This window comes from Oryzias latipes, chromosome 18, assembly GCF_053564925.1.
Source record: "Oryzias latipes strain Hd-rR chromosome 18, Olatipes_Hd-rR_3.1".
NCBI lineage: Eukaryota > Metazoa > Chordata > Actinopteri > Beloniformes > Adrianichthyidae > Oryzias > Oryzias latipes.
In genome coordinates, this window is record NC_136254.1 from 32781018 (window position 1) to 32805692 (window position 24675).

Here is a 24675-nt window from a genome sequence, read left to right on the forward strand (position 1 = left end):
GTGCCAAATTGAAAACTATTAACATCCTTGAAACCAATTTTAATAAGGAAACAGAAAATATGTTTTTTGTAGAACTTTAACGTAACATTTTTATATTTGTTTCTCCTAATATTATGATTTTTTTTCCTCATAACTGTAAAACTTTAACGTATGTTTTGACTTCTTTCTCTTAATTTTACAACTTTTCTTTCATAGTTTAATGTTCACGTAAAATTGTGACTTTGACTTCTTAAGATGATTCTTATCTCATAATTCTACAACTTTTTCTCCTAATTTTACAGCTTCATTCACGTAAAATGTTGACTTTGTTATAGTTTTACGACTTCTTTCTCATAATTTTATGACATTTCTCGTCATTGAACGACTTAATTTACATGCAATTTGACTAATTTCTAACAATGTGATTTTTTCTCATATACAGTATGTAAAACTTTATTGGTTGACTACTTTTAATAATTAAAATCTTTCTCTCAAACAGCTATTAATACAGACAAATTAAGGATCTAAATGCTAAAATCTTCCTGAGAAACTCAGATTTCAGTGATGCAGTTTGGTTGTTTGACCAGCAGAGGGAGCCAGATCACACGCAGAGAGAGCAGAACTCTCTGGTTTCCATGGTAACCGCATGTGTAGGAGTGGCTGGATGAGCTTGAATGGCTCTCATGTGTACATCTTCATCCTCTTGAGTCAGTTCTGCGTCTCTTTCGCTTCCTGGTTCTGATCCACAGAAACCAGCGTATCCGATTTCCCAGCATTCAACGTGCAGGTTTGGACTTTAAAAAAAAAAGGTGAAGGAAAGGAAGGTTTATTGAAGGCAGGAGCCCCCAGGAGGAGGGAGTCAACCTACTCAATGTAAACGGGTTTGGTTCTTGAAGGGACCATTCTCGTATCAAACATGATCCCACCCCCACCGTGTCTCACGAGACCCGAGGAACCAGGAAGAGCCTGAAACTGCAGCTTGTCATTACCCGATCAGTCTGCACATGCTCACTTCCACTACAGCGTCTTACAGTCTGGGAATGTCTTCAAATGTTCATAACAAAAATAACATCTTAAAATGTTTATACCGAAACAGCTACCAGATCTGATACCACCGGCCCATCTGTAACCTCTATCACACTCTGCGGGACGGAGGTCTTTACGGGTCTCCAGTGATGTGATGCTGTGTTAGGAAACTGTTAATGTGATAGCAGAGGATAGTGTTCAACTGGTTTCATCTCACTATGAAACCACCTCCCCCTTCATTGACTGATGATGATGGCAGACCCGAGAGGAGGATCTTCACAGCTTTGGGCTGCAGCATCACGTCTCAGATGTTTGCCAGTTGCGGGTCTGGCAGTGGAACGCCGCAGGACGACTATCAGCATCATCAGCCGGGGTTGGAATAGAACAGGTGGAGGGAGTATCAGCAGAGGGGCTGGCTGTTGCAGCAGGAAGTGTGACTCAAGAGCAGCAGCTCACATGCAGTTTACTCTCATAAATGCACAGAATGAAGACTCCACAAACAGCAGATAATGGTTTTTATTTTAAACATAAACTGCAGTTGAATAAATCTGAACACACACCAGTCATTATCAGAGAAACACATTCATGATTGTTCTGCTTTGATTATAAGAACCATTCTGACAAAACCACAGACAGGAGAACCAAAAAAAAAAACTTCTACCAAAAACTTTAAAGTCTCAGATCCAGTGGCCTAGAAATTTCACAAGTCTATGTGAAAAAACAGTGTGCACTGATGCCTGTCTCTACCCAAACTGTAATGACTACCTGATCTGTAGCAACTATCTGATCTGTAACAACTACCCCATCTGTAAGAACTACCTGATCTGTAATGACTAAAAAAGTAACGGGCATGGTATCTAAATTGAATCCAGGCCACTAGAAAGTCCCGTACTATTTAGTTTTGTATTAGTTGGGCAGTAGGGAGGGACTTTGGACATAGCCAAATCCCCCGTTGCCATCAGGGTTTTCATTTAGCTGAACAAACTCAGCGGAGTCTCCTCCTGAGTACAGGAAGTAGTCGTAGAAGCGCAGACCAGCATGAAGTGGCTGAGTGAAGGTGGTCTGGACTCTGTGGAGAAGAGTCATGGTTTCAGAGACACTGTAGAAGGCCAGAACACCTGCTCCGTGGTCCAGGTACACTCCCACCCTAGAGGAACCGGGACCAGAGAGACAGGTCTGCATGTCTTTGTGGTAGAAGATGTAACTGTTTCTGTCGCAGTATAAGGCCCAGGATTTGTCATCACTTCCAAACTGTGATGTTCCAACATTCTTGTACGCGACTGCAACGTAAATTGCTCCTCCGGTCCACTTCACTTCCCAGTAATGGCGCCCGGTCAGACTCTCTCTGCTCAGAACCTGAATCCAGGAAGTGAACCGGTCCGGATGGCTGTGATAACCCCCGGTATTGACCGTGAATGTTGCTTTTCTGTTTGCAGCAGACAGTTCCAGATGGGGGTGTGCTGTGTTCAGATCCAGTGTGAGTTCTGAATACTTCAGAAAGTCTTTCTTGGTCTTTGGTTCTGACGGTTCAGCCTTCTTCTGCATCGAAAATATAATTAAAACCAAACTGATGATCAAACAGATGTGATAGAAGCTGAAGCACTTCGAACCAAACATCTCACCAAAGAAGGACTTTGGTGAGATGTTTATCCAGTTGTCCTCCAGGAGCTTCTTTAATTTGTCCCTGACATGTGCCACAGCTGCTGTCACCTCCTCACCGTTCCTCACAGGACGAAGGTGGAAGCTGGATGAGTGTGTGGACTCACTGAGTGCTGACAGTGAGGGGTATCTGTGCAGGAACTGGCTGTGGTCCTCTGTGTGAGAGAGCTGCTCCATCTCTCTGTCTTTGCTCTTCAGATCTCTGATCTCCTGCTCCAGCTTCTCCTGAAGATCCAGGACTCGACTCACTTCGAATTCCTGCAGGTATCTGATCAGCTCCTTTGCCTCAGATCTTCTTGTCAGGATGAGACGAATCATCTCAGAGAAGATCCCCTCATTGTCTTCCAAAGTTTTTTCAAAACCAACCTTAATGTTCTTCACCTTCTGCTGGAGCTCCTTCACAGCTTTTGCACAGTCCTGGATCTTCTTCTGGGCTCGTTGTCGAGTCTCCTGGAGCTTCCTCTGCTTCTCAGACCTTTCTTCTGCTATTTGGGCTGTTTCATGACCCCGATGTTCATCCATCAGACAGACGTGACAGATGAACTGCTGATCAGTGCGACAGAAGATCTTCAACTCCTCATTGTGATGGGGGCAGATTTTCTGTTTGTCTTTTTGTGAAGCTGAAGGTCCAAACTGTTGTTTCTTACCGTCGGATGTCTTCTTCTGTTCCACTAACTCTGCCAACATGATGTTTTTCTCCAGAACTGGCCTGGGTGTGAAGGTTCTCCTGCACTGAGGACAGCTGGGGCTTATCCTCTGGTTTCCTTTACTCCAGTAGGTCCTAATGCAGCTCATGCAGTAGCTGTGACCACAGGGGAGCGTCGTCGGGTCCTCCAGTAGACCCAAACAGACAGAGCAGGACAGAGCTTCTTCGTCCGGCTGCATGTCTTTCGGCTCCAAACCTGCTCTCTGAATCACCCTGTCTGGAACACGGAACGTCTAGAACCAGCTCAGTGACATTTCCAGGCACCAGCCCTTCATCACTTTTCAGCCACGCCCATTTACGGAATAAGGTGGAACGTGCAAAGGAATGGAGGAAGCTCAGTTTTCTTTGTCTAAAGTGAAAATAAAGTATTTCCAAGTTTCATCAAGGAACAGTGACTAGATTACGGTCAACCTTACAACCAAACCCACCTCAGAACAGAAGAACTTCCTCAAAGTCAAAGCAGATCTTCTGTTTAACAGCAGAGAACGTCATCATAAAACCCAGTCGGTCGATGTCAGCAAAATCTGCAGAGTTCAGAAGAATGCGGTTAAACGTGGTGCCGCAAAGACCAAAAGACCCTCGCCATTCATCCTTTGAGCTTTGGTTAAAGTCTTCCCAGCTGTCTTTTCATTAGTATGATGCTGTTAGCTAAAATTAAAAAAGGACATAGTTTCTGTAGAGCGGCAGGAGTTTAGTAGAAATTACTTCTAAAGCGTGGGCAGAACTGTTGGTGAAAAGTAAGCCCGTCCCCACTTCCCATCATCCATCTGTTACACGATGAAAGCAAAGACGGGCATGGAGCTAGTGGTCTACAGGTGGATGCATCAGAATGGAGCAGAGCTGGGAGCTGCTGGCCGCTGATTGTAGCTTCTACATCACCAATGTCTCTTTCAAACCGCATGAACTAGAATAAAGACATGTTCAAATGCAATTTTATGCTCCAATTTGTTGATATATATCCTCCATTCTCAGGAAAATAGGTAGCAAGTCCTTTATTAATGTTTTTTACTGCATAATTAAGCATCAACTAACTATTAGGTAAAGTGTTAGACACTTTTATGCATTACTTTTTATTATTAAGTGTATTATTTAATGTATTAGTCTGCAGTTAATTCAACTTTGCTGAATGTAATAAAAAGATGTTATCTTCATTCAATAGTTAACTACTGCTATGCAGTAACTAACATTAGTAAAGGCTTTTATTATTGTAAGTCACTGCATAATAAAGCATTAATTCATTATTAATGTATTACCAAACAAGGATGTGGTTTCAGCTCCAAACGAATCGCGCTGCGGTTCACTTCAGTGTGAATGCACCTAGACTCGATGTTGCAGCTGGAAGTGTGACTCAGGAGCAGCAGCTCAAATGCAGTTTACTCTCAGAAATGCACCGAATGAAAAATACACAAACAGCACATAATGGTTTTTATTTTAAACATAAACTACAGTTGAATGGATCTGAACACATCTCAGATGTCATCCGATAAACACATTCATGATTGTTCTGCTTTGATTATAAGAACCATTCTGACAAAACCACAGACAGGAGAACCAAAGAAACATCTATCAAAAACTTTAAAGTCTCAGATCCAGTGGCCTAAAAATTTCACAAGTCTCTGTGAAAAACCAGTGTGCATTGATGACTGTCTCTACCCAATCTGTAATGACTACTTGATCTGTTACGACTACTCGATCTGTAAGGTCTATCCGATCTGTAAGAAATACCCATTCTGTGACGACTACCTGATCTGTAAGAACTACCCGATCTGTAAGAACTGCCCAAACTGTAACGGCGATCCGATCTGTAACGACTAAAAAAAGTAACGGGCATGGTGTCTGAATTGAATCCAGGCCACTAGAAAGTCCCGTACTATTTAGTTTTGTATTAGTTGGGCAGTAGGGAGGGACTTTGGACATAGCCAAATCCCCCGTTGCCATCAGGGTTTTCATTTAGCTGAACAAACTCTGCGGAGTCTCCTCCTGAGTACAGGAAGTAGTCGTAGAAGCGCAGACCGGCATGAAGTGGCTGAGTGAAGGTGGTCTGGACTCTGTGTAGAAGAGTCATGGTTTCAGAGACACTGTAGAAGGCCAGAACACCTGCTCCGTGGTCCAGGTACACTCCCACCCTAGAGGAACCGGGACCAGAGAGACAGGTCTGCATGTCTTTGTGGTAGAAGATGTAACTGTTTCTGTCGCAGTATAAGGCCCAGGATTTGTCATCACTTCCAAACGCTTGGTCATACTGTGATGTTTGGATGTTTTTGTATGTGACTGCAACGTAAATTGCTCCACCGGTCCACTCCACCCCCCAGTAATGACGCCCGGTCAGACTCTCTCTGCTCAGAACCTGAATCCAGGAAGCGAACCGGTCTGCATGCATGTGGTAGTCGTTCCTATGGAGAGTGAATGTTGCTTTTCTGTTTGCTGCAGACAGTTTCAGACGGGGGTGTGCTGTGTTTGGATCCAGTGTGAGTTCTGAATACTTCAGGAAATTTTGCTCCATCGTAAATGTAATTAAAATCAAATTGATAAAAAAAGAAGAGATGTGAATGAAACTGAAGAACTTCTGTGAGATGTTTGCTCGTTTGTCCCTCAGGAGATCCTGTAGTTTGTCTCTGGTGTCTGCCACAACATCTGTCACCTCCTCAAAGTACCTCAGAGGACGAAGGTGGAAGCTGGATGAGTGTGTGGACTCACTGAGTGCAGACAGTGAGGGGTATCTGTGCAGGAACTGGCTGTGCTCCTCTGTGTGAGAGAGCTGCTCCATCTCTCTGTCTTTGCTCTTCAGATCTCTGATCTCCTGCTCCAGCTTCTCCTGAAGATCCAGGACTCGATTCACTTCGTCCTCCTGCTGGGATCTGATCTGCTGCTTCACCTCAGAGCTTCTGTTCTGGAGGAGACGGATCATCTCAGAGAAGATCTCCTCACTGTCCTCCACTGATTTGTCAGCAGCAGTGTTGATGTCCTCCACCTCCTGCTGGAGCTCCTTCACAGCTTTTGCACAGTCCTGGATCTTCTTCTGGGCTCGTTGTCGAGTCTCCTGGAGCTTCTTCTGCTTCTCAGACCTTCCTTCTGCTATTTGGGCTGCTTCATGACCCCGATGTTCATCCATCAGACAGACGTGACAGATGAACTGCTGATCAGTGCGACAGAAGATCTTCAACTCCTCATTGTGATGGGGGCAGATTTCCTGTTTGTCTTTTTGTGAAGCTGAAAGTCCAAACTGTTGTTTCATACCGTCGGATGTCTTCTTCTGTTCCACTAACTCTACCAAAATGATGTTGTTTTTCTCTCCAGAACCGGCCTGAAGGTGAAGGTTCTCCTGCACTGAGGACAGCTGGGGGTTCTCCTCTGGTTTCCTTTACTCCAGTAGGTCCTGATGCAGCTCAAGCAGTAGCTGTGTCCACAGGGGAGCGTCGTCGGGTCCTCCAGTAGACCCAAACAGACAGAGCAGGTTTCCCGGTTTTCATTCAAATTTAACATGGTTTGAAAAAGTTTCTGGTTTAAAGACAAATAGATCATAGTGATTCTAGACATCTTTGTTTAGTCCTCGTCTCTTTTGTCTCTGTATGTTTGATTTTTCACTATAAAACATGAAAACTTTTAGATTTTATCAGTAAAAAAAACTACATTTAGCAACAGGAAATGAGTTTCTTTTTTACCGTTTCATGTTTATTGTGGAATTATAATAAAAAACATCTTTAAAAACTGAAGCTCAGGTTTTACTAAACGGATGGAGACCAGGTTTTGTCACAAAATGAGTTTTTAAGATAAACAAAAGGCTCCCAGAATTCCAAGGGTTCAAACAGTTTGTGAGTGTTTCTAGGTGTGTGTGTGCGATGGTGTGGTCCTGGGGCAGACTGCCGGCCTGTCCAGGGTTAGCCCCGCCCACGCTCAACAGCAGCCACGACAGACTCCGGCAACCATAGATGGCGATGCACTGGGTTCAGAAAACGAACGGATGGACGTTCAAAAAACATCTTAAAAGTAAAAAATACACCAGTTCTGCTCCTCAGAGCAGAGAAAGTTCCCGCCTTGAACAAGAGTTTTGCATTTTGAGCAAAAGAGAAGAACAACCAGACAGAAGTTTACAAAACTCCTCCTCATTTATTCATTTTTGTTCATACCTCTTTTCTTGATTCCCCAGGACAATAAGTTTCTGTTTCTATTATAAAACCTTGAATTATGTACATCCTTCCTGTATTTACAACAATCTACACGTCACCACAGAGGCTGAAGGTCAACGCCGCAGCCTGAAATACCGCCGGTTGCTGTGGGAGATTCGCCGCTTTGCCGGCTCCAGCTGTTGCCTGGCAACAACGGCTTATCACCGACTCATCTCCAAAGAGCAATTTTTTTAAATGATTTACCTTTTCTGCTCACTTCACGGACAGCAGAAACGGTGACGGAGGAACGTCAGCAGCAAAGGGGTTGGAGGAGGGATTTGATTCCCTCTGATGGATGGAAGCGGAAGAAAATCTGCTGATCGCCTTAAAATCATCATTTGGAATTGAAAAATAAAGGATTTTGGTGAAAATAGAGGTCAATAAATTCCAAAACATTTAAATGTCATTTTAGGACGATACAAAACAAAAACATCTTCACACTGATGTTGAATGAAAGTGGCTCAGCATCACTTTGGCTTCAAACACAGAACGACCTGGATTTATGTGTTTCAGAGAAAGTCATGGGCCGACTTTAAGCCCCGCCCCCAGGTGGCGATATTTACTTCTGACTGAAACGCTCCAAACTTTAATTTTACATCCATTTCAGCTCAAAGGTGAGCAGCAGGGAAGAACTTTTCATCCCAGACGTCCTGAAGCCGGTCTGAATCCAGAGCGCTTGGGCTCCGGCGGTCTCCACGTCGGCTTCAGGGGGCGCCGTTGACCCTCTGCCTGGTAGCTTTAGCGGGTTTGTGTCAAACATCTGCGTCGGTTCAGCAGCAAAAACTGAAATATTTTTTCTTCTTCTCCAACGGGATACATTCAGAACTTAAAACGCTCTTCATCCATCGTCTGATGCTCGTTAGAGACCCTTAAAAAGCTGGAACCTGTCTGCCAGCATCACTCTTCATGTCCATCAGGCGGCTGCCCTCTAGTTCTGCTGGATCCAAACAGGACTTTGGTCGAAAGTAAAACCTAATATACGTCCCGCTCTCCCTGTGACGCCGTTTCTTCTTTAGTCGGCCTCCGTCTTCCTGTCCTCCAGGTCAAAATCCATGATGAGCAGCTTGGTCTCCTCGGTGCCGTTGCGGCTGCCAGCAGCACACACCAGACGGGTGTCGGACGCCTTGATTCTCCACACGACGCCACCTGTTGGAGAGCAGAAGGAGGTCACCGGAGCTGCAAAGATCTGGTAAATCGATCCAAACCTCCACCACCATAAGGACTAAACTACAGAACCGTCATTTCTTTTTCTGTTATTAACCCAAATTCCGGAGAAGGTTTTGGATTCTTTCCTGTTCTGGAGTTGTCCATGGTAAGCAGCAAAGGGGTTGGTTGGGTTTGTCTCTGGATGTCGTAAAGCCATCTTGGGCTACGTTGTGTGATGGTTGGGGACAGTACCTATAGGGGTCTGGTCCCTCTTTTTAAGGAGGGGTCCTGAAAGTTACGCTCCAACTACGGGTGAATACACTAGTAAGCCTTCCTGGGAAAGTCTCCTCCACGGTCAGGCAGAAAAGAATTTGGACAGCAGTGGAAATTCTGATTCAGGTCGAAGTGCGGTTTTTGTCGTGGATTAACTCTACATCTTACAGAATCCACGAGGGTTCATGGGAGTTCACTCAAGCAATCCACCTGTACTTTGTGGAAAAAGGATTTCATTAACAGAATCCAATGGAAAACCCTGCCTGTTCTGGGAAAACTAGATGAATTTAAATGAAGAAAACAAATACCTCCAACGATGTGAAATAAAACACAACCTGATAGTAAAGTTTAAGAACTACAGTCACTTTATTATGCAAGGCCAAATGTTTTTTAAAATGTTCTGTTATTTAACTGACATTTAGGCTCAAATGAAGAAAAGGGTGTTCCACAGGGATCCGTACTGAGCCCATCGCTTTTCCTGATTTAAAAATGCAACATCTGTTTGTTTGTTGGTCATTTTATTGATCGACTCATCTGTCCCACTAAAAACAAGAGAAGTAGTCCTTCATTCATTTCCCATTTGCAGTCCTGTTACTATCAAAACAAACAAAGCTTCGGACTACGTGTCGGGTTCTGACCTGATCCTCGGCTCTGCAGCGCCACCACATCCCGCAGCCACGCTCCGGTCCGGAGGTCCCACAGCTTGACTGTCCCGTCATCTGAACTGGAAAGAACCAGACCTCTGCAGAACTGCAGACACGTCACCGCAGACTGGTGTTTGTTCGGACCTAGACCAAAAAACATGGATGCCTAAGCTGAAGTGTTTTCTGGGCTTTCTGGAGCAGTTCTCCAAACAGGTGCTTGGACACCAGAGAGGAATGTCTGGCTCTCTATGTTGATCCATCATCCTCTGCTTTTTGTAGCTTGTCTTACCCTGCAGCGTGTGCAAACACAGTCCAGTCCGGATGTCCCAAACCCGCACGGTGGAGTCAGCATTCCCGGACACCAGGATGTTGTCTCGTAGCTCCATGCCAGAGGTGAGGGACTGGTGACCAGTCAACGTATGGACACACCCGCCTGAGGAGAACAGGCGTGGAGGTTAGAGGGCTATGACTGTGGTTGTTTCTGCGCTGGGCATGATTTCAAATCCTTGAGCACCTGTCTCTGCATCCCAGACTCTTATTGAGGTATCTAAAGATCCGCTGACCACGAACGCACCGTCAAACTGCAGAGAGAAGAACAGAAAAGGTTAACCTGGATCCTGAAAGCTGAGAGTCCCGGAGGCTCAGGGTTGCGGTTACCTGCAGTGAGTAAACTCTGTTGGTGTGTCCCTGCAGCGTGTGCAGACACACCTCTGTTTCCGGGTCCCACACCTTCACCATGTAGTCGTAGCCGCCCGACACCACGCGCCGGCCGTCGTACTGAACGCACCGCACCGCTGCCACGTGGCCGGTCAGCACGTGCTCGCATTGGCCCGTCGTCACGTTCCACACGCGCAGCGTCGTGTCCCGGGACCCCGACACCACCCTGAAAGACCCACGGACGGCGTCACTGCAGCATCAGCAGGCAGGCGGGTTTACAGTTTGAGGCAGTTGGGCTTGTTACCATGGAAACGTGTGGATACAAACAATCCTGTGGGTGTGTTGCTATGCAGATAAGTTCAGATTGCTGTTCCTGAGTGTGATTTGGTTGTGTGGAAGGGGGGGTGAGTTACCGGTTGCCATGGAGATGCATGCAGCGCACGGTGGACGTGTGTCCGTACAGAGTGTGCACACACTCCCCGCTCTCTGCGTCCCACACGCGCAGCGTCCGGTCTGTGGAGCCGCTGATCACCGTGGCGACGGCCATTTGGCTGCACCACACCCCGCCGGTGTGACCCGTCAACGTCTGCAGACACTGGACACAAGAAAAGGAGAAGCTTTAGAACCGTGCGCGTTTGCTCTTTTATTGCGATGTTCGCTTCAGGACAGTGACCCAGACTTGGGACAAGCACATACTGAATAAGCAAAAGTGTCCCGCAAGAGCGCCCCCATGTGGTTGGAATAACTTACAGCACCCGGTAGTTCCTGAATATTATTCTGGATTACTTTAAATCCTTTTTCTATTGTTATAAAGCCATGCTTCTGCAGATCCTTTAAAAGTCAAAGGTTCTGAAGGTCATGTGCTTCCCTACAGGCCACAAGAGAAAGAAATAATACGATGGAATATGCTTTCATTTTGATTGAAAAATGATATAAAAAAAGAAAATGTTGGCGTTTTTAATTCAAAACCAGAGTTTTTGTTTTAGTACCAAATGCACCAATGGGTTGATGTCCCTTGGGGGGAAAAAAACGCAAATTTAGAGAAACACGGAGTTCATGTGATGTTGGAATGATGGGAAAAAATCAATGTCATTTGGTGCAGTTTGGCGGGGCAGATGAACTAGTTTAACAGGCCATATTTGGCCCCTGGGCCGTAATTTGCCCACCTCTGGTTTTGCCTGTCTGAATATTCAAAGTGGTCGCCTACAGAAAGGTCAAATCGCCTTTAGGCGTTCGTGTTAGGAGCTCCATTAGGTAAAAATGTGTTTATTCAGGTATAACTTGGGTCATGTCTTCTGTATGTTCAATATTACATGTTAAGTCATCAGTGCTTCTGGTCTGTAAACGTGTAAAGTTTGTTCAGACTGCTGTTGTTTCATAAATAGTGTTTTTTTCTTTACTCTGTCTGACATCATTTTGACATTTTTCCAGCGTTTTCTTCCATTTAAATGAGCTGTAAACACTTCAAAACACAGACGAGGGAGACGTCTGAGGATTGAGAACCACAGTGTTTGACCTCAGAGGTCAAACCTTTATAATCAATAAAAGATGGCTTGTTCAGACGCTCCGACGGCTCCTGAACGTCATCTTTCCTTTTCGCTTCTGCTCCTTTTGTACATTTTTTGCTGCTTGAGTCAATATTTGTTCCGCCCTCCTGGAAACCGCTGAAGGACGTTGTCTGAGCGGGAAAAATAACAAAACATTTCAACTCGGAGGTGTTGTGTTGGAGGTTGCTGTGGCAACAGTGAGGGGAAACCTTTTTCCCTGGCAACTGTTGCAGATACGCAGGAGGGCGGCGTGAAGGGCTCTGTCTCGCCACGCGAGCCGTCGCGTCCCGCTGACGGCGTTTAGGGAGGAGGCGGCAACTTCCCTCATCATCCCAGGAGGTCTGTTTCTGCAGACGTGCCCAAGCCGGGTTGCACTGCGGGGGACTGGTGCATCATGGGAAACCGTGTTCCCCTCTGAGACGATGGTCCCCATAGAGACCGGAGTCTCCACAGTGAGGAGGAACATGCAGGCAAGTCCGGGCGGAGGAGGCAGCAGGTGTGTCAGGTGAAAGAATGTTCCACCGAAACCAGACAGACGCGCCGCGCCGCCGCAGGCTGCATGTGTTCCTGCACACCAAGACGCGCCGCGGGTAGCACGTTTCCTGCTGCTGCTGCAGGCCAGATCCTGAAGAGACCGGACTCAACCCGCTCACAGGTCCTGACCCCTCAGGAGATGTTCCTCTCCATCGTTAGCCGCCACCAAAGCACGGCAAAAAAAAAAAAGGTAGAGAGGAGGACACACGCCAAAACAGAAAAACAATACCGTGTGGATTTTATCCGGTTCTTAGAAGATGAAAAAACACGCCGCGCCGCAGCGCTGCATCTCTGCATCTCTGATTTCACACACGTGGAAGTAAAGACGGATTTCACCGCTCATCGCCATGACGACGGTCAATTTCTGAGCCGTGTATCAGTCTTCATGTAAAGTCCTCTTCTTTTTTAAAAACTACAGTCTGTCATCCATCCATAACTTTAAAATGCCTAAAATATTTCAGAACTTTTTCCTTTTTTTTTATAAATGCGTTTTAGTTTGGAGTTAGGGGCGGAGCTACAACATTTGATATTGGGTGGGGAGGGGCAAAACAGCAGAACGGAGCACTATTACAAATGAAAGGATCAGGAGTACGTCTTTCTACCAGTTGTTGGTTTTACTTTGTTTAAAAATGTTGCTTTTGTCATTTTAGCTTCAAGAAGCTCGTCTTGATGATTTCTCAATCTTTGTCAATAATGTGACCCTATGGAGTAGAAAATTGGGGGAGGCCAAGTGTGGGGCAGAGAGTTCTGCTGGTGGGGCAGCTGCCCCCCTTAGCCCCCCCTTGTAGCTCCGCCCTTATCTTGAGTTAAAAAAAAAACAGAAATTGAAAAAAAAGGCTTAAAATATAAACGTTTTAAATTAAGATAATCGCACAAAAATATAGATTTTTGTTTTAAATACTGTTTTGCAATCATTGAATTTATTTTAGGTTAAAAAAAACAACCAGTTTAGACAAATTCAACTTGTTTCCTATAAAAGATTTTCAGGTCTTTTCAGGCTTTTATATTATTCTAATTTCTAAATTCTTGCTGCAGCTCTGGTGGCGGACAGCGAGGCGTTCAGGTTGGTGGATGAATGAGGCGTGTTTTTGAGGCGTTACAGGGTGGGGGGGGGCAGGAAGGACAGCAGACTGTGAGCAAACAGACGACCGACGCTTCACCTCTCTAACAAACACACTCTCTGGATGAGTCCTGCATTCCTGCACAGATGCCTGAGGCTGTCGGTGCGCACACACACACACACACACACACACACACAACACACACAGCGACACACCCAGAGACTCACACAACCCGCTTTGCTCTGTGGTTCCACCGTCAGGTGAAAAGTCGATTCTCAACACTTTCTGTCAGTTACTCACACAAACGGATGCAATAAACCCAAGTTTGGTTTAAAAAAAGACCCCATTAGTTGATTGTCTTGTGTGTGCGTCTCTACATGACCAATACATCTGCCTGTGCTGCAGCGTCCCACCTTTCCCGTGACGGCAGACCAGACTTTCAGGGTGTTGTCATCAGAGCCGCTCACGATCAGGTCGCCGCTGAACTGGAGGCAGGTGATCACGTGGTCGTCGTGACCTTTCAGCACCTGCAGTGAGACAGAGGGACGTCTGACACTTCAAGCCTGTTTGGACTCCTCCAGATGGAGTGAAGCCATAGTCACATGCTGCCCTACGGGGGGGTTGCCCCTAGAAGTGGGTTGACCCGTACGGCTTTTGGGTTGTCCGGGTGTGTGGAGGGTCGTAGAGAGGAGCGCAGGTGTCTCTTAGTTCTCTTGACACATCGAAGGATGTCATGAAAATGGAACATACCACTGTCGTGGTAAGGGTATTGTAACGTATTCGTGAGGATGATTTATGGTAATTAGCACATGCTAACGACGTACGGTGTCCTTACGCCACACGCTAGTCGTTAGTAAGGCACGAGTACTGGCGAGTACTAGCGCCTGTGTGTTGTTAAATGTTTACTACGACCTGTCACTCACAGTGAACCCGTACTGCTTCACCGAGCGGTTTACATCTTTGGATTACTCATGTACGGGTTTGTTCATTTTTCACCCTCAGACAGCCCGTCCACACCCGTACCCACCCGTAGGGGCAGTTGGGACTAAGGCCTAAGATCCGCGGTGATCCCCATACCATGGGTTCCCCCGTATCCCCCTTCCTCCAGTTGGTTTCTATCCGATGCTGTCGAATGTAGGCGGATTTCCACGGGCTGACCGCTGCTGCGCTTGGCCGCACACTCTCCCTGCGGCGATATGACGCAGACTCTGAGATACCTGAGGGAGAAGGGAAGACGGATGCCGGTCAGCGAAAAATTCACAGCAGAAGCCCCGACTTCTACCGTTGAGTCTCTCCACACTGCGGCTCTGCAGACAAACTGTCATTAAAGTTAATACTCTTCCCTTTTTCATCAACTTTTTAAGCTGCTCCTCCTTTAATCTGACTTTCTGGAGACTGAGTGACCTTTGAAAGACTCCAGTGGGGAAGAACCCGACTCCTCTGAGCTGTAATAGCTGCACTTGTTAGGCAATCATCAGTGTTGCATAACTTTTGATGAGCGCTCGAGCAGAAAAGACGTTGAGGAATCAGGCTGCTAACAAAACTCAAATACAAGCATAGAACAACAACGTGATAATGTCAGGAGAATGAACCCAGACAAGAGCTTTAATAACCTATCAATTCAAAGCTCTTGCAAAAAAATTAAAATATAATATCTCTAACAAGTGTTTTGTATTTGTACGATTTCCATCTTGGCATTCAAATATTTTTGCTATGGAATTAAAATTTACCAAACATACAAACTAACACACATACCACATAACATGAAACTGTTAAATTAGTTAAAGTTGCATATTTCTTTGCCATTTTTGCAGCTAGTCGGCCAAACTCATTTGACCAGCACAAAAAAAAGCACAATATTATAGATAAACATAATAAATAATATAAATAATTATATGTATAAAATAGGCCTTCTGTTTGTAAGATAGGTTGGCCGAAGTGGCACGCCGCCACTGAGCTGAATACCCATTGGCCAGCTGAAAATGCCACCAAATGTGGTGGGTGTGGCCTGAGGCAGACAGGAAGGACTGGGAAGGAAAGTGTTAGTTCTCAGACTGAGGTGGACAGAGTTAGCATTTCACGTTCAGATAGGTCTATAAATGTTCATGCTAAATATTTGAGAAGTTTCATATGTATTATATATAATATTCAATGCATATTTAAGGCATTAGTAGCTAGTAATAGTACTAGTTTGTAGTTTATCTATGAAAACAGCTTTAAGCAGGTAACTGCTAGTATGAGGATGAAGTAACCAAGTATAGCTACAATAAACTGTTTTAGTTCATGGTAAATAAAGTAAGCTAGCAACAGCTAATCAGTTGTATTTTCTCGTTAAAAAAAAGTACGTTAAGCTAACCACAACTAATCTGTTGTAGTTTGTTGTGAACAAATAAATAGGATAATGATAGCTAACCTACTTTAGTTTTTTGTAAATAATAATAATAATAATGATAAAAGAAAGCTAACCATGGCTAGTCGGTTGTGTTTAAGGTAAAGAAAAACAAATTAGGCTAAGCTAACAGCTGCTAATCGGTTGTGTTTTTGTAAAAAATAAAAATAAAATAAAAAAGAACATTAAGCTAACCAGACGTAATCGGTTGCGGGTTTTTGTGAAAAAAAGTACGTTAAGATAACCAAAGCTAATCTGTTGTAGTTTGTTGTGATTTAGAGAGCAGAAAGTTGTCAATAAAATGAAACCATGAAAGCTAACTCATTATGTTTGTATGTTAGCATTGTCTAACATTGTCTGTTTCAAACACCAGTTCTGATCAATGGTTTCTAAAAGCAGAATATAAATGGTTTTATTTCTCTGTTTTGGAGAACTTTAGTGTTCCTGTCGTTAGTATTTAAGCGGATCAATGCTAATGAAGGCTAACTGCATCTGCAGTCTCACTGACTTCTTGCTAAAGCCATCTCTCCTCCCAGTGGTGCCTCAGCTCACCGAATCAACAGCAGCCCTTTTTAATGGGAGCGCTGAGCTGCAGCTAATGCCGGCTTCATTAGTATGGCCAGGGCGTGGTGCTAAAGCTAGGTAGCCTCATTGGTATGGCAGCTGAGTGCTGGCAGTGAATCTCCACTGACTGGCAGGAAGCCCAGACACACAGACACACACACACACACACACACCCAGCCACCGCATTGCGCCGAACGCAGGAGCGATAAAACTGTGAAGCAGTGTTTGCATCTGACACTAAAGCTGCAAAGAGCTTTCTGTCGAGTAAACTCCCATCTCTGGCTTTTGAAGAAGACTCACTTTTAGTGTTTGTCTGGGATTCCACCAGATAAAGTAAAAATAACAACAACATCTCCAAGAGATGAAGGAGTGCCTGCTGTTGTCAAAGCTTTTTAAAGTGTGTTTCAGTCAAAAGGATAAAAATACTTTCATGTTTTAATTGTTTGTGCCATAAAAGTTTTTATCTCCCGACTTTTAATTGGATTTGCGATAATAAATCCGCCTAATGGAACAACTTAAAAAACGTTTGGGGGGAGGGGGGGGGGGGGTTTAGGTGTACTGAAATTTACTTATTTTGCAAAAACTGCAATGGAAACACTGTTTTTCTAATTAAATGAGTCATGTGACCAACAACGTAGGAACCGGCTGCGTTGGGCGCTGCACAGCGGCGCCACAAGAGGTCCCACAGCGTCACACAGCTCATCAAAGGTTGAGGAATTGTCCACAGCTCCTCTGGAAAATCACCAACCACCATTTTCCAAAAAGACTTCATCCGTAGCCCCTCCCACTTGTGAGGAGCTCATCACTCCACGGCTTGAAGAAGACGCAGACGTCTCTTTTGATAGATGATGATGAGCGCTAGAGCCGTGGCAGGAATGTGAATGTATCTGCTGTCAATCAAAGCATCTGTCACATCTGTAGCCGTGTTTTTGAACGACTTATCGTGTGAGTTGGTTTGTGTTTATTCACATAATTAGGATTTAATGGAAACAGTGTGATTAAAACATTTTGTTTTTTCAACATTTTTACAATTTCGATAAAGTTTTGCGTTTATGTAGCTAGTGACATCATCAAAAGGGCTCATCAGGTCAGATTGTCTTAACACGTCTAAATTTAAAATGTAAAGTTTTCAATTGCAGACTTGACCTGCAGGTTCTTGGTCCATCTGCAACCGTTTGTACCACTTGAGTTATTAAAGGACAAAGAAACGAGGCCAGTGGAGTGTGTCACTGAGGACGGAGTGTACGGCGAGGACAAAGAGGACCGCTTACCTTCCTCCCGGCACTTCTCCCTCCACAGCAGGTTGTCCTCCGCCAGGATCCTCCAGTACCTGCAGGTCTGGGCGGCCCGCAGCAGGTCTCTGGGAGGCAGGAAGGTGAGGACGTACAGGGCGAGCTGCGGTCAGAAACAGCTTGTTAGCCTCGCGCCGGACTCTGAAGGAAGTGTGTGGCTGTCCTGCGGCTCCACCTCTTTGGGCAGCAGGGATATGAAGTCCCTCTGGAACTGGGGCTCGATGACCTGCATCACGTGCTTCACCTGGCTGGTCTCGCACCTGTCAATCAACTCGTCCAGAGCCAACAGCCTTTCAGGTCCGCTCCACATCTGCATGGAAGGATGTAGAGAAGAAGATGTCCTCAGTTTCTCTGCTTCCCTTTCTTGTCTTTGTTTTCCTTTTTTAAGCGTGTGTCTGTACATCCATTATTCACATGTGTTTCCTTTTAGCTTTTGTGGTTTCTCTTTTTCTGTCTCCTTCACTTTGCCTCCACATCCCTGAGATCATTTGATCTTCCCCCTGAAGCTGTAGAGGACGGGTATGTGTGTTCTCGTGAGTCCTTGTATGTTTCCTTTACTGGTTGCATAAGGACAGCTTGAAGGCAGCGCTTTGCTGCTGCTCTGTATGAATGCAGTCAGCGGAAGACGTGCATCAACATCCAGCACATGCAGACCATCAAGAGGTGCTGCAGGACACGAGTGCTTCTTCATTAACTCGCTCTCTGCTGAGTCCTGTTTATTATTCACAGTAAACAAACTACGCATTTAGGTTAGAAAAAACTCTAAATTGGATCATCTGGCTGGAACCGGAGGAACATTTAAATAAGAAAAGTGTTTGTGTGACCTGCAGCTACACCCCCGTAGGCCTCACCTGGAAGGTCTGAAGCCAGTCCTGCAGGCCAGAGGGAGGCGGGCCAGAGGTGACACGCCGCCGCTGAGCTGAATGCCCATTGGCCAGCCGAAGATCCCCGAAAGTGGTGGGTGTGGCTTGAGCCAGACATGAAGGACTACAAAGAAAAGTTACATTTATCAGACAGAGGCGCAGATAGTTGGTGTTTCGTTGGTACGAGGCTTTTAGAAAAGTTTATGCAAAACTTTAGAGCAGTTAACCCGTAGATGTTTTTCAAATAAAATCTCGAAAGATTTGGTTGCAGTTAACAGATACAGTACAGTACAGCTAGCTGTGCTACAGTTAGCTATAGTACAGTTCAGTAGCTAGACTAATAAATAAGCTGTAGCTCTGCTAAATGTAGCTAACTTCAATCCTGTAAGGTAGCTAGCAATGCTACAGTTAGCATCTGTACATTAGCTAAAGCTAGCTGCATTACTGTAGCTAACAGCATTACTGTAGCTAGCTTAAGTACTGTACTGTATCTAGCTCTGCTGCAGATGGCTATGCTTTTGTACTGCACTGTAGCTAGCTGTACTGTAGCTAGCTACAGTATTGTAACTAACTGTAGTACAGCTAGAGACAGCGCTGTAGCCAGCACAGCTATCTTAATTACAGTGCATTAGCTAGCTGTGCTAGCTGCATGCTGACAGCATCGGACAAAAATCATTGTGTGTATTTGCAAAAAAAAAAAAAATAGACCTTTTTGTTATGATTATGAAGGTTTTAGTCATGATCAAAAATCCAGTGTCATTTTTTTAAAAAGTATTCTTTGCACAGGGCAGGAGCTCACTAGGAATTCGCTTTTGGGTTGTGGATGGGACTGTCACAAGTTAGCCTTGCTAATTTCCCAGCATGCCTTTTTTTACACTTGCCTCTAGGTCCTCAAAAGTCCAAGCTAACGTTAGCGTATCAAAAAAAATGGCGAACATTATCAGAGCTATCCGGCCAGATGGGTTAGGCTGATGGCTGCTCAGGCGAGGAACTGAAAACGTACACGGATCTATTTTTCTGTATTTCGAATTGGAGCGGAGAAAGTGAGACTTAGGCCCGCCTATGCCAGTAGCTACATCATGAGACCGACCTTCTTCAAACATTCGGTTTTTCATCTGCTCCTTATCTAATGTGATTATTCATAAAACCAGTTTTAACCGTCAATTCTTTTAAATATAACCACATTTATGAGAAAAAACGCTACAAGAACATGATAAAACACCAAAAACATAATTTTCATGGGAGCGGGTCTTAAAGGAACGGTTCCTTTGCTGAAGCTACAGGTTATTCTGTTTTATTTTTTGGTTTCACCTCTTTCTTTAATCTACAATAAGCGGTCACATCAGGACCATTCAAAGAACATCTGGATAAAAAAACAAAATTATTTTTAAAATGTTCAAATATAAATTCTAACCAGTTTAAATTTTCCATAAAAGCCATGATTGAGTTTTGTTTTTTATTTTTTTAAATCTCTAATAAAGTCCAATTCTTTGCAGTAAAATATGTAATTTTACTGCAAAGTTGTAAAGTTAAAATCTCTGTTCCGATGAAGACAAGTGTAAATCTAAACACGTGTCCCGGCGGGCTGCAGTGGCGTGTTACCTGAGGTAGCCGCCGCCTTTGCAGTGTTTCTTTCCTGCGGGGAACGGGCGTCCGTCTGGACCGTGATCCAGCTTCCTCTTCATCTGAAAACCAGAGTTTGGAGATTAAGCTGCTGGACTTTCCTTTTAGAGATCAAGAAAAACTTCCAAATGTGTTTTTCCGTTGTTGAATTAAAACAAAACCTTTAAAGGAAAGTCCAGTTAAGGAAGAATCCGACCGCAAGAACAAAAACCATCTCTGGTAGAACACGAACAGAATCAGAGAGGATGCAGAACTTCAAACAAATCACCTGATCAGTATTAAAGAACCAAAAAACACAAGTCTGACACATGAGAGAGATGGTTCCACTCAGGGTTTTTACTTTTGGTTCCTTTCTGTGAAATGAGGCGTTCTAGAGCAAACCAACACAGTTTCAATGGTTTGACGGAAAGTTCTGTCTGTGGAAGTTTTCCTCGTTCGGGTCCTTAGAAGTGAGAAACGGTTCAGTTCTGGATCTTCTGCACACTTTTGGAGCTTTTATTTTGAAAGCAGCTGTGACTCTCTGACTACTCATCAGTGTATCATCGGCGTATATGAATCTTTTTTAAGATTAAAGGTTTTCTGCCCGACCGATTGCTCTGTTTCATTATCAAAGTAAACTTTTCATTTAACAAACAGCTGATCTTTGCCAGAGTTCCCAAACCCAACCGTCTGTTCCAGCATTGTTCCCAATCGTGGGAGATAAGCGAGAATTACGCTGTTTACTCGTAGTTTAAGTACACCTATACCATTGTCTGGGTGAATACTGGATTCTGATTGCCTGCTGGGTGTGGAAACAGTGATAATGCACACCTCAAAAATGTAGTTCTGGTCACGTAGGTTAAACATTCTGTATCACTGTGCTGGCTTCTGTAACCCTTGTGCTATCCTAGGCACTTTAACATTAGGAGTTGGGTCATCTAGACCCACTAGACAGTGCTCTGAACCTTTTTTCTTCAATGATTTGTGATCTTCACTGGTGTCCACGGATTACATGAAATCTTTCCACCTTTGTCATGGTAGAGAGGACACGTCAATGGAAGGGTGGGGTCATTTTGACCCCACAAGAGTTAAAACAACCTTTGGCTTTATCATCAGGACAAAAACAAGCAGTAGCAGGTGAACTTTCTCTCTGGACAGATGCTTTATTCAACACATCGTGATCATCAGCATATATAAATAGCTTTCCTTTACCGCTGCATTCGAGGTCGGTCCCGGCCCAGCTGTGATTCAGCACCATGTAACAAATACTCTGCTTTTTGTGAAAAAAGCGATCCAAACCGGAAAAATAACAAGAATAAAGTACTAAAAACTGATTAAATATTTATTTCTTTTGTAAATAAGTGGGATAATGGCTGCAAAGTTTGCATTATCAGAATCAACGCATGCAGCCGTCCTCCAATCCGTCAGCCATTATCTCGGACTTATTACGTAAATCTTATGCAATTGTGCGTGACTTTTGCGAGATGCACTTGTTTTTTTTAACGAACGTTTCACGTACGTCTAACAGACTTTTCACAGCAATGTATAATTTTTTATGGCGTATTTGGCGCACACATCACCTTCAAATGACGTAATTGAAGCACGAATCAGGAATGAATTACATATAAACAGTGCAATGATCACACGCAGTTCATGTTCTACGTTAGTTTACGTGTTCTTCGCGTGGTTTATTCATGATACATCGGTTAGAATTTCACGTAAAGACCACAAATTTTCTCACTTTTTCACGTCTGACCCATTTTCAATAAGCGCTAATGTACGTTGTGGCTGTGTGCCACGGCCTTCCGGGAATATTCTCTCTTTTTGTTCTGGTTCTATGAAGAAGACAACAGACTCTGATCTAAAGTGAACTTAGAACTATAGAGAATAGATTTTCAATCCTCCTCTGTCAGATCTATCAAGGAATTTCAAAGTAAACTCTCTGCTGTCAGAGTTCATCACAATGGAATTACACTAAGATTGGAATTACTCTGCAGATGAGCTGCAGCTCCCCTCTGCTGATTCACGGGGAGCACCCACGCGGCGAGGAACCGCCGCCGCCCCTGCAAAGCTCTGAGTCCGCCTCCTCTCGCCAGCCGAACACAGGAATGCAGAAAATCCAAAGGAATGCGCCTGTGACCTTCATGCCGCTCATTCACAAACTCCGCCTTTCATCCTCTGGCTCTCAGCGGCTGATGGGAACGTTCCTGCTCACTCGGTCTGGGTTTCAGCGTCAGCGCCCTGCAGGGGAAACTGCAGCATCGCCACGGCAACCAGGTGAGGGCCAACTGTGACCTCATCCTGAACTCCTGCAGAGGCAGAAGCTGCCTCCCCTTGCCGTCACCCACAACTGAGAGCTCTCTGTTTACACTTTCTCCAGCTAGCATACAACCCCCCCCCCCCCCCCCCAACTGTTAGCAATGCAAAAACCAAAAAAAGGCGAGCGATACCGAGGAAAATAAAGTCGTGTATGGATCTATTCATCCACAGGTGGATCTGTCAGGAAGGAGCTTGTGGCCCCGCCCACAAATGCGATGGTTTTCAAAAGGCATTTTTTAATCGTCTCCTGATTAACAATAATTTGACTGAAGAAATACTCAGAAACTTAATTTAGAGCTTAATTTCCTTACTAAATGTCCCCCAATCGTCAGATAAAAGCCACAAGAAAGTGTTAAAAACACCAGCGTGGACGGTGTGAGGATGAGGAGCAGATTTTCCAGAGTTTGCTCTGCATCCCAGCTAATCCCTGCAGGAAAATCCTCCCTGGAGAGCAGAAGTCACGTGGATGGTTTGGGGCGTTCTGTTTGAATCCTCCATCTCTGACACTTCAGCGCTGAAGGAATCCGCTGCTGGGATCGATCAGTGAGGCAGGAAAGCAGCAGATCCGTGGATCCACAGACTCGGGTTCTTTGGTGAAGTCGCTTCATCATGTAGACAGATGACAGCTGTTCCCCCCCTTAACAAACATCTATTTAGCTTCTCTTTTATACATTTATTTTTGTCATTTACAGCTATAAAAGACAATATTTAGGATCTTCTGTTTGTTCCATCTTCTACCACAGGTTTCCACAACCATCCCTCCTCCTCCTCCTCTTCTTTGGTCTTCCTCATCCTCCTCCTGTCCAAACATCTCCATCTGCTTCCCTGCGTTTATCTCCAGAACATCTACAATTTTCCTAATGGATCCATTCCTGATCCCAACGAGAACCTCAACATCCTTCAGGTTTCCTAGAGTGATTCACTCTGAAGTTTTTCACCAAATATAATTATTTAAATGGGATTTTTTTAAGTTCAGGCATTTAATTGATCGTTTAAATTGTAATAGTAAATTAATTTCAGGTTGAATATTGAAAAATGATCAGTTTAAGGCGTAAAGTCCAGCTTTTCCGTCTTCTGAGTCGCTGATCGGACATTAATCAATATTCAAAAGCTCCGCAGTGCATCTGCCTCGCGCTCACACAGACGCGCGGACACTCGCACGCGCCGCAGAGGCATTCCGCTGGTCAGCGGCAGAAACGCCGCGTCATCCCCGGCGGAGCGCGAGCAGCCAGAGCCCCTCCGTGGGGCGCGCGAGCCCCGTCCCGACGGCGGATCGGTGCTCACCTTGTAGAAGATGAGCTTCAGCGTTCCGTAGAAGCCCATGGCTGCCCCTCCGTGACACCGCGAGCCGAACACGAGCGCGACAACGTCCCTCCGAGGCGAATCCGACCATACGTCACGTCACGGATCCATCCGATCGATTTGCGGTATCGATGAAACGTAAACGCGGAGAGCGCTCGTGCTGCTTCCTCGCAGGTCCGCCTTCCCCTTCGCTCTCTCTCTCTGCGCTCTGACTCTACGTCGCTCGCCCTCCAGCAGGAACACGCAGGGACATGCCTCCCCGTGCCTCGTGCTCTAGAGAGGGTGGAGCCGCGTGCAGGGGTGTGTATGCGCGCGCGCGGGTGTGTGATGCAGAAAACAAACAGTACATAGGTGATAAATCATAGAAACTGTAGGATGAGCCTGTCAATGTAAAATCACCACGTCAGCCTTTCTGTGATGGGTGCAAGGGGCGCGTGCACACCGGCAACTGCGATCTGCACTACAGTGCATTTCCGTTGTAGTCTGCTTTGACTGGCGGGTGGGAAAACTATGGTTCATTTTAGCCTTACCTGCTAGCAAACTGTTCTTAAGATTATTAGCAGACCAAACTAATCAAACCGAGAAAACTACATGAGCAGAAAATAATAGCACAAAAAAGGCAGAAATAGCTAAATAAGCTAATGTTTACTTTAGATGTACACATTTAAGGCACAAATATCTGGTAGCTTGTTGTTAGCAGGTTTTGCTACTTCTTATATCTGCTAGTTTATTGTTAGCGGGTTTTGCTACTTGTTCGTATTTATTGACTTAAATAACAATCTAGCGCAGATAAATCTTGGCGTCACATGTCAGATAAACTGCTTTTTATGTTTAACCCTTTAACACTGGAGACGTCGCCGGCGACAGCAAGATAAGAAACGCCCTTCAAACTACTGTAACTCTTCTTTTCTCTCGTTAATCGATTCTTACGTTCTTGCGCTCAACT

At 44.9% G+C, this 24675-nt stretch overlaps 3 protein-coding genes across 3 annotated transcripts; all 3 read right to left on the minus strand.

Annotated features, from left to right (window-relative positions):
- Nucleotides 1-1505: 1505 nt before the first annotated feature.
- Nucleotides 1506-3691, minus strand: LOC101171944 (E3 ubiquitin-protein ligase TRIM65-like). The gene has a single exon (XM_004079617.5). It carries the CDS (start codon nt 3547-3549, stop codon nt 1912-1914), a length of 1638 nt encoding a protein of 545 aa, XP_004079665.1. The 5' UTR covers nt 3550-3691; the 3' UTR covers nt 1506-1911.
- A 1464-nt stretch (nt 3692-5155) lies between these two features.
- LOC101171697 (tripartite motif-containing protein 16-like) lies at nt 5156-6729 on the minus strand. Its single transcript, XM_011487267.4, has one exon. It carries the CDS (start codon nt 6603-6605, stop codon nt 5256-5258), a length of 1350 nt encoding a protein of 449 aa, XP_011485569.1. The 5' UTR covers nt 6606-6729; the 3' UTR covers nt 5156-5255.
- Nucleotides 6730-7457: 728 nt separating this feature from the next.
- LOC101171440 (F-box/WD repeat-containing protein 7) lies at nt 7458-24004 on the minus strand. The gene is made up of 13 exons (XM_004079616.5): nt 23712-24004; nt 20109-20191; nt 18495-18630; nt 17819-17953; nt 17623-17746; nt 14476-14615; nt 13812-13925; nt 10670-10851; nt 10257-10482; nt 10114-10180; nt 9889-10032; nt 9594-9743; nt 7458-8682 (listed from the first exon to the last, which is right to left on the minus strand). Exons 1-13 carry the CDS (start codon nt 23748-23750, stop codon nt 8549-8551), a joined length of 1674 nt encoding a protein of 557 aa, XP_004079664.1. The 5' UTR covers nt 23751-24004; the 3' UTR covers nt 7458-8548.
- Between the last annotated feature and the right edge of the window lie 671 nt (nt 24005-24675).